Source organism: Equus asinus, chromosome 7 (genome assembly GCF_041296235.1).
Source record: "Equus asinus isolate D_3611 breed Donkey chromosome 7, EquAss-T2T_v2, whole genome shotgun sequence".
Taxonomy (NCBI): domain Eukaryota; kingdom Metazoa; phylum Chordata; class Mammalia; order Perissodactyla; family Equidae; genus Equus; species Equus asinus.
This window is the reverse complement of record NC_091796.1, coordinates 89,791,356-89,801,520: the sequence shown is the minus strand read 5'-3', so window position 1 is coordinate 89,801,520 and position 10,165 is coordinate 89,791,356. Positions and strand designations below refer to the sequence as shown.

The window sequence follows — 10,165 nt, the reverse complement described above, 5'->3', positions numbered from 1 at the left end:
GAGTTGTTTATATATTTTGGAGATTAACCCCTTGTTGGATGTATGAGTTGCAAATATTTTCTCCCAGTTGGTGAGTTGCCTTTTTGTTTTGTTCGTGGTTTCATTTGCCTTGAAGCAGCTCTTTAGTTTGATGTAGCCCCATTTGTTTATCTTTTCTTTTGTTTCCCTCACCTGATTAGACATGGTATTCAAAAGGATGCTGCTTAAGACTGGTGTCAAAGAGTGTACCGTTTATATTTTCTTCTAGGAGTTTTCTGGTTTCAGGTCTTCCATTCAAGTCTTTAATCCATTTTGGTTTAATTTTTGTGTATGCTGCAAGACAATGGTCTACTTTCATTCTTTTTGCTTGTGGCTGTTCACTTTTCCCAACACTATTTATTGAAGAGACTTTCCTTTCTCCATTGTATGTTCTTAGCTCTTTTATCAAAGATTAGCTGTCCATAGATGTGTGGTTTTATTTCTGGGCTTTCAATTGTGTTCCACTGATCTATGTCTTTTTTTGTGCCAGTACCATGCTGTTTTGATTACAAAACATATATATATGACAGAGGTTTGTAGTATATTTTGAAGTCAGGTATTATGATGCCTCCAGCTTTGTTCATTTTTATCAGGATTGCTTTAGCTATTCAGGGTCTTTTGTTGTTCCATATGAAATTTAGGATTCTTTGTTCTATTTCTGTGAAGAACATCATTGGGATTCTGATTGGGATTGCATTGAATCTGCAGATTGCTTTAGGTAGTATGGACATTTTAACTATGTTTAGTCTTCCAATCCATGAGCATGGAATATCTTTCCATTTCTTTATGTCATCTTTGATTTCTTCCAATAATGTCTTACAGTTTTCAGTCAGAGTCTTTCAGTGTAGTTTCAATTATAGGTCTTTCACTTCCTTGGTTAAATTTTATTCCTAGATATGTTATTCTTTTTGCTGTGATTGTAAATGCCACTATATTCTTGAGTTCTCTTCCTGATGGTTGGTTGTTAGTGTACAGAGATGCAACTGATTGGCATCGCCCTTCTGGGTCTGGAGCCCCACATGCTGCGTGCACTACAGGAGGTTGCTCCTGAAATCATTCGGCCTACAGTGGTGTAGTTGAGCACCATCCCCTCACTACCTCATGGCTGCCACATTCTTTGCTCTGCAGAAACGGGCAGTAACAAGACTCTCAACTACCTACTACCTCTGCTTCAACTGCTCTTGGGCCGGCCATGCCTGGACTCCCAGCATATTCCTGCTCCTCAAGGCATGGTCTTTGTGCCTTCACCAGAATTAGCCCAACAGGTCTGGGCCGTGGTCCAGCCCTTGGGCAGCTCACTGGGCCTCCAGGATTGAGGGCTAGAGTGAGGCCATGGCATGCATAGGATCAAGCTGCAACTGTCCCAACACCCTCAGGCAGATGTACCAGTGGCCACTCCGGGGGCTCTGTGGAAGGCCCTGACAAGAAAACTGATCAGGCTGGAGCAGCTCTCCTTCTTGGTGTTGGATGAGGCAGGCACACTGCTGGATGAAAGTTTCTGGAACCACTGGACTGCATCTTGGAGAAGAGCCATATCGCAGAAGGCCCAGCTGACTTAAAAGATCCCTTCAATCCCAAAGTTCAGTGAGTGCTGGTGGCGGCCACATTTCCAGAAAGTGTAAGCCAGCTGCTCAGTCAAGGTGCCAGCCCGGACTCTCTAACCACTATCACTAGCTCCATGCTCCACTGTGCCATGCCTCATGTCAGACAGACATTTATGAGGCTGAAGGGAGCAAAAAAGGTGACTGCGTTGGTGCAGATCCTCAAGCAGCATGACAGAGCATATAGGACGGGCCCCTCAGGAACTGTTCTGGTGTTCTGTAAGAGCTCCAGCACTGTGAACTGGCTAGGATGTATTCTAGATGACCACAAAATCCAACACCTAAGGCTTCGAGGACAAACGCCAGCTTCAGTGAGGGCGGGTATCTTCCAGTGCTTCCCAAAGTCTCCCGAGACATACTTCTCTGCACAGATATAGCCTCTCGGGGCTTGGACAGCTCCCATGTGGAGCTGGTTGTCATTTATGGTTTCTCCTCACCCTGCAAGACTATATCCACAGAGCTGGGGGTGGGCCATGTGGGGAGCGAGGTGCCATGCACAGTCATGAGCTTTGTGACCCATCCCTGGGATGTGAGCCTGGTTCCGAAGATTGATCTGGCAGCTCACCAGAGGAGAAGGCTTCCAGGACTAGGGTCCTCAGTGCCATGGCCTTTGCCTCAGCAAACCTGACTGCAGCTGGCTTAAATATAATGCCCCAGCAGGGAACTTTCCCTGTGTCTTGGGGGCTGAGCGCACTTGTCAGGAGGATGCACTAGGCTGCGCAGTCACCTCCCCGAAGGCCTGGTAAGCTGCTGTCTACCTTTAAAACGTAAGCTGCTGGCCACTATTAGAGGCTGAGCTTCTGAGCAGGGCTCTCGGTCGTCTTTCATGTGACTCTGGAAACATAAAGTAGATTTTGGCTTTGCATTCTTTGCATTGTGTCATGATTTCTAACAATAAATAATGTTTTTATGAGTCTCCCTTAATAATAGTTACCACTGGGGCAGAATTCACTGGATTCGGTGAAGATTCACACTCTAAACTGTCACACCCAGGACAAAGTCTCTTTCAGTTGATGGTTTAGTTTGTAAACATTTAGATTTTGTTTTGTGCCCCCAAAATATCCATTAAGCCCCCAGGAAAAGGGAAAGGTGAAGTGACAAGCAGTGGAGAGAAATTTTATTCACCAACAATGCCCATGGCAGGCTTGGTCACTCTTGAAGTCTCTCTGGGAAGTACTGGCAGAAGAATAAAAGGCAGACTGACACCCAAGTGTGGCTGGTGTGCATTTCCAGGTTCTGCCTTCTTTTCTGTCCCCTGGTGTCAGAGGAAGAAAAGAAAGGATTGAACTGTCTTATGAAACTAACAAAACACACAGATAGCACCCTCAGACTGTCTCCTGGTTCCAGTCCCTGCAGTGTTATGTAAGTTTTCCCTACAGTAATGAACAGTTGAGAGTCAAAATCTAATACTCCACAAAAAGACTTAAAAATACTTACATGCTGAACATGATAAGTTTCAGAGAACAAAAACGGGCCCATGGCAACCTTTGCCAAAAAAAAAATATCGTACTAAACATACAATCATAGCTCTTTTCCATATGAAGAAACTGAAGCTCGGAGGAATAAGGGAACTTGCTCAAGATCACACAATTAAGTTACACAGAATCTGGTCTCTTCTCCACCAAGATTTGTGTTCTTAACCACCATGCTAGCTTTTTACAAATGTGATATGTGCAAAGAATTACTATAAATCTCTTTTGTGTGGACATTCCTTGTATACAAATATGCCTGGTGCAGTTTTTAATAGTGCCCACTTTGACTCTCAAAACTGAATCAGTTTAGACAATAATTTGGTCGCTCTATCTCTGGACCACTATGATGGAACTGCCCAGGAAGCTTGTTATAAGTGCAGATTATTATTATTATTATTTTGTGTGAAGGAGATTGGCCCTGAGCTAATATCTGTGCCAATCTTCCTCTCTTTTGTATGTGGGATGCTGCCACAGCATGGCTTGATGAGTGGTGTGTAGGCCCGCACCCAGGATCCCAACCCATGAAACCTGGGCCACTGAAGCAGAGTGTGTGAACTTAACCACTATGCAACCAGGCCAGCCCCAGCAGATTTCTGAGCTCCACCGCAGATCTGGATAAGTTTTCTGAGAGTTGGCCCAAGAATGCATATACAAGTTTTTGTTTTGCTTTTTTGAGGAAGATTAGCCCTGAACTAACATCTGCCACCAATCCTCCTCTTTTTGCTGAGGAAGATTGGCCCTGAGCTAACATCCATGCCCATCTTCCTTTGTTTTATATGTGGGATGCCTGCCATAGCATGGCTTGAAGAGCGATGTGTAGGTGTATGCCCAGGATCCAAACTGGCGAACCCTGGGCCGCCAAAGCAGAGTGAGTGAACTTAACTACTACACCACTGGTCCAGCTCCCCACATACAAGTATTTTTAAGCTGTTTTGTGTATGCCCCAGGTGAGTCTCAAACCCTCTTAAGTTGATAAGCCATTTGTGTATGCTGTTCTGCCTTCCACAGAGACCCAGCCAAGTCCGGATAAGGTTTCAGTGCCCCCACCAGAGCAGAGGGATGCTCCCAGACAACTAATCTCTCTGGAGCCTTGGAGAACCTGAGTGGCCTCCTACTGGCCCACCTGCCAGCATGAACCTCCTCCAGGGCCCTCCCCAAAAGCAGCCTGCTCTAATTAGGCCTGACTTCATCTGTCCTATCGTGTACCACACTGATCAAGCAATTTAGGAGTAGAGAGAAGGTGCTGTGCTGCTCAACCAGGGTTGGCCGTCCTGTAAAATAGTAGCCCAGGCAGGCTCTACCTCCTGGGCACATCCTCTCTGCAACAGCCTCAATGAACAAATGTCTCATCTTTGCTTATTCAAGGTCAGCCACAAGGAGCGCCTCCCTAAGTAAGGTTATCACTCATTGCTAGGAAGTTCTCTGTCACACTGTGTCAAAGGCTGCCCCAAATATGGTTTCTTCCCGTGGGCCTAATCAGGCTAAGAGCAGAGTTGTTTATTGCCTCCTCTTCTGAGTAGGACCAAATCATCTTTTGGTAACACCTTTTCACAGCGTTGAACATGTTTCTCACCTGGGCTGCTGCCGAGCCCACATTCCTTCCCTTCGTGTTGATGGGATTGTCATTGATTTCCCTTTTGCAGGGAGAAAGGAGTGTAATGATTAGGTTGTCATTTTGTATGATGTCATTTTGTCATGAATTTATTTTGAATTTTGTATTAATATGGGCCCATGATTTCCACTTTGTGAAGTCATTGGAGACCCTCATTTTGCCTTGGAGCACCTTTAACATCTCTCCCTGTGTCACTGGACTGTGGTGAGCTGGTCCTCATACTCCTAGCATCTACAAATCTGGAGCCCCGACACGAAGCCCTAGCACTGAGCAGAACATCTCTCCACTGCCCGTGTAACCTTGGGTAGACCCCTTAACTGCTCGGGTTTTTGAGTCCTCAGTTGTAAAAATGTGAGGGTTCTATGAATTTACATTTGGGGCAGGACAAGGTCGAGAAGAGCTTGTTTTTCCTTCATTCTCCCCAAGTGGAACATTTACCCTCCTCTCCTCAGGTCCAAGTCATACTTGTCCTTCAGGCCCACCACCCAGGAGCCTTCTCTGATTTCTAATCCACACAGATCTCTGCCTCTCCAGCTGCTGAATACTTAGCGTCAGTGACATACAATCTACCTCTCTCTTAAGTTAATCTTGCCTCTCAAGCCAATCTCAGAATATGGGCTTCTTTTGCCCTTCTGTGGTCCCTGTGGCTGTGCCAGCCCACAGGCATACTCCACGGGGAGTGGCTGCATGACTAGGGCATGAGTGGGGAGGGCCAGGTGTGAGGGCCCAGGCAGGATGCCTCTCTGCCTTCAGCGTACTCTGCTCCACAAATCCCCGAGAACCTGAAGGCTGCCCTTCAAGTCACAGGTTCCTTATGTGACCTCACCGGTAGTGATGACCTCACAGACCCTCTCACGGTTGCCATGGCAGGGCAACTACGCAAACGTGGTGCTCTTGGGGAAACTTCTCTATTAGTTCTCTACCAGAAACCAATCTGTTAGGTTGCCTGAGAGAGAATGTCTGACTGGATCTTCTATATGCACTCCAACTTGTCCTCTGCCCCCCAGGACGGCAACGGAGCAGGTAGGCCTAGTCTGGGCATCTGTGTAAGAGGCATTGGTATACACACAACCTCACCTGGCTGCCACATGTTCCTTTTGGGCTTGCCCACCATACCTGAGAACTTCCCCAGCTGTAAGTAATACCAGTGACCTAGGGCCCCCTGAGGGACCCACAGTGTTCCTGCTCACTGCTGAGGACAAGTGAAATGTCATCCCTGAGGGAGAGTTCAGAAAGGTTTACAAATGTAGCCTTCCCCTTTGGGCTACAAGATGCTTCCATTCAGACCCTGTCCTGATTGGCCTCTTAGCTAAATTCTTACATTTAGCTACATTTTTGTTGGCAAGTGATAAATGGAGCAGTTTGAGGAAGAGCTGTGAAAGTCCACTCTCGAACCTCAACTTCTGACCCAGGCACCTTTACCATGCTGTCACGCAGACATCCACGTGGGTCCCTTCTGACACTTCCCAGACTGAGCTGCTGAGTACTGGGAGAAAGAGTGGTGTCCTATTGATGGGAAGAACAGTAGAGGCAAGGGGAGTGATGAAGTGATCCTGAGCCTGGAGGGCTGAGGAAATGGTGTCCTGCAAGGTTGGGTTGATGTGAGCCTAGACTTGCTACCCAGATTCTGGCTTTGAACCTCCTGTTCAGTGTTTGTCCTTTTTTCTAATCTAGATAAAAGTATCAGAGGCTAAGAGCTCAAAGTGGTTGAAACAGGAGGGATGAAGGAGGCCCAAGAGGCATTGCCAAGGTGAAAAGGGATCTTGACTGATTTGGATTAGATTATTTTTTCCAAAGCTTGAAAGGCCTTTCCATTAAAGCCTCAGAAGTGAGAGACCTTAAGAAACATTTCCTTTGTTGTGGAAGGGACAATTGGAGAGGATCCTGATTGCAATTATTTTTGGGTTCTACTGTGTTCTCTGGGAATTGGGAACAGATTTCCTGGTCTTTTGCTGCTGCCATAGGCTCCATGGAACTGCTTTTGCAGCTCACATCCCTTCCCTAGGGCACTCAGAGGTGATGGGCCAAGGCTGTGTTTTGGATGCCAAGCAGATTAAAGAGCTTCAACCAGAAACTGAGAGAAACATGAGCGGTGGGGGGGTGGGGAGGGCCTGGTAGGAGACTTTCTCCAGCAGAAGTGACTGATCAGTTTTGATTTTCTTTTCTTTCCAGCACCAGCGGCTCCCACTTCTCCTCCTACACCTTGTCTATACCATGTCCTCTACCGAAGGTGTGGGGAAACCCAGATGGTCTGGCATGGAGAGACATATTGCCTGGTTGGTGGCTACCGGGCCTATGGGGATGCTCCTTTGGCCACCCCAGCAGAGGTGGAAGCAGAGAAGCCAGTCCCCAGGCGGGTGCTCAAGAGACATCGAGCTGTGGCAGAGTCCGACCAAGACCTAGGCTGCCCCAGCCCCAATATTCAGAGATTGCAGGATGGCGGCAGGAGGCTGACCCCAGAGAAGATAGCTGGCTGAGCCACTATGTAGAGACTGCAAAAACTTAACTGCCCAAGGCAGCTAATACTTCTTCCTGCAGTGACCCCCACAGCCCACCATTGGGGATTAGAACCCGAGCTGTTCTGTCTGAGCCTTTCTCGGCCAGGAGCCTCCTTCCATCCTAACTGGCCATGGGCGAGGAGCCTCAGAACTGAGATTTGAAGTGAGAGGCTTCTCTGAACATCCCAGGACCGAAGCTGGCCTGGAAGAAAACCTGATGTTCCTCTGCTTAATCCTCTACAGTCCTTTCTTGGGCAGAGAAAAGAAAACGGTGCACTCTGTGGGCTGAGGAGAATCCAGGGGCAGAGAGATGGTGCTGAGCGGCTTTATCAGGAGCCTGGTCTGCCAGATGGGCTCCTGCCCTATTCGTTGCCAACAGCTACCAACACAAACCAGGAGGAGCTGGGCTTTTTGATACTGAAAGAAGCAATCTGTGGCTACCCAGGGAGCCTCCTGCCTAGGATCTCAGGAAGCAGAATAAAGTGACCCAGGAAGACCTGCTCCCTGGAGCAGGAACAGGATGAAGAGAGTCAAGCAGCATCCTCCTTGAGGCTCACGTGCTGCTTTATTCCCAGACCCTTCTGTCCCCAGCGGGACTTCTTATTGTTCAATAAAATGATTTTCTGTAACAATGTTTCACTTGAAATCCAGCTTGTCCAAGGTCAGGCCCCAAACCTCTCTGTTACCTTAAAGTACATTCCCTCATGGGGTACCTGATCCTCCATGACCTTCTGTCTCCAAAAAGGGCCCTAACTATGTGGCTATGCAAAGTGGGGCAGGACACAGGCAGGTCCTTTAAGAGACGCAGAACTGGATGAGTACTTCCCTCCGTATGTACAACTGTGTGTATGTGTGTGTGTGTGTAAGGAGAGGAGAGGCAGGACTGAGAAGATGCCGTTACATTTATCAGTTCACCCATCCATCTATCCTTGTATTTAACAAATATTTTTTGGCCACCTGTTAAATACCAGCCACTGTGCTAGTGGCTTGGGATATTTCAGTGAATGAGAGGATCAAAGCCCCTCTCCCCAAGGTGCCCACAAACTAAAGGAAGAAACAAGTCCATATAATTGCAAAGAACTATAACTGCTACAAAGAAAAGTCAAATAGGATAAGAGGATAGAATGACGAAGGGGTGCTATATTATACAAGGTAGTCAGGGAAGGCTTCTTTGAGGAGGTGACATTTCAGTGGAGATGTGAGTGAAGCAGTCATGTGAGGAGCTGGAAGAAGAGTATTCCTGGAGAAGGAAATGGTAAGTGCAAAGACACTGCGGTAGGAATGAGGCTGGTCTGTTGCAGGACCAGCAGATAGGCCAGTGTGGCTCGTGAGGAAAGATAAAGAATGCCAGCTGTGGTTGGAGAAGTAGGCATGGGCCAGACCATGGCAGGCCTTGTCAGCTCTGGTGAGTAGAAGATCTTGCCTTAAATGTGCTGGGAAATCATGGGAGGGATTTGAACAGGGTAGCGAAGTGATCTGATGGAGAGGCTCAAAAGATCGCTGCCTGCTGTGTGCTAGGGCAGTTAGGTGCTGGCTGTTACCAGTGGAATGTTTCTCTCAGCAGTTAAGGGGACAGTTGGTCCTGGGGAGTGGGGGTGGGGGACTCTCAGTAGAGAAGAAAGAACACAGTGTTGGGGCCTATATCCTAGGCCCCCCGCCTCATCGGCCCAGACAGAATGGGGAGCTGGCAGCAGCTCCTAGCCCTCAGGCCAGGAGAAGTCACCCAACCTGTGCACAGCCCACTTGTTCCCAGGGGCCACGACTGCAAGACTGTGGCTCCTCCCCCCGACACGCCCTCGAGGCCAGGGAAAATCCTGATAACTTAAGAAGTTTCCCTAACCTGGGTTAGAGGAGGGAGGCACTGGCCCTGGGGTTCCAGAAAGTTCCCACTGAGAGTCTCAGTTAACCCACAAAAGACAGCTCATGCCCCTTCTTGCAGGGACCCCCATTGCCCACTGCTGGAAATAAGAACCTCAGTGTCTCTGATACTTGGTGTGACCGAGGCAGACTTGTGGTTGTTGGCGGCGTCGGACAGGTTGGCAATTCTCAAACATGAGGCAAACAGGCTCACCTGGGGCTCCTAGGACAGCTAGAGATCCTCAGCACCCACACCAGTCCTACCGAATGTGTTTTTAGGGCGGGGTCTGGAAATCTGCAGGGTTTTTTTTCTTATTCAAAAAGTTTATTTACCCACACATGATATGATGTTTCAATCAGCCCTCTGTGAAACAACTTTCCCTACCTCTAAGAATGTGATACTCCACATTTTTTTTTTGAATTTACTATTTTATTAATTTTTTTTTGAGGAAGATTAGCCCTGAGTTAACATCTGCCACCAATCCTTCTCTTTTTGCTGAGGAAGACTGGCCCTGAGCTAACATCCGTGCCTATCTTCCTCTGCTTTATATGTCTCATGCCTGCCACAGCATGGCTTGCCAAGCAATGTATAGGTCCACACCCGGGATCCAAACCAGCGAACCCTAGGTTGCTGAAGCAGAACGTGCAAACTTAACCACTGTGCCACCAGGCCGCCACATATTTTATTTTATTTTTGAAAATTATATTATTGAAGTCACAGTAGTTTATAACATTGTGAAATTTCAGGTGCATGTTATGATTTATCAGTTTCCGTATAAACTGCATCATGCTTACCACCAATAGTCTAATTTTTATCCATCACCTTATATATGTGCCTCTTTACCCCCTTAAACCCACCTCCCAACCCGCTTCCCCTCTGGTAACCACTCATCTGGTCTCTTTATCCATGTGTTTATCTTCCACATGAGTGAAATCATGCAGTTTGTCTTTCTCTGTCTGGCTTATTCCACTTAACACAATACCTTGAAGGTCCATCCATGTTGTTGCAAATTGGATGATTTTCTCTCTTTTATGGCTGAGTAGTATTCCATGGTGTGTGTGTGTGCGTGTATATACACATCTTTATCATCAGTTAATGTGCACTTG

The 10,165-nt window shown here is 47.4% G+C and overlaps 1 protein-coding gene and 1 pseudogene across 1 annotated transcript; both read left to right on the top strand.

The window, feature by feature from the left end:
- The first annotated feature begins 995 nt into the window (after positions 1-995).
- On the top strand, positions 996-2,247 carry LOC106834818 (probable ATP-dependent RNA helicase DDX28; annotated as a pseudogene).
- A 3,412-nt stretch (positions 2,248-5,659) lies between these two features.
- LOC123286874 (DPEP2 neighbor protein-like) lies at positions 5,660-7,180 on the top strand. Its single transcript, XM_044773143.2, has 2 exons — positions 5,660-5,726; positions 6,876-7,180. The coding sequence occupies exons 1-2, from the start codon at positions 5,660-5,662 to the stop codon at positions 7,178-7,180; spliced, it is 372 nt and encodes a 123-aa protein (XP_044629078.2).
- Positions 7,181-10,165: the final 2,985 nt, after the last annotated feature.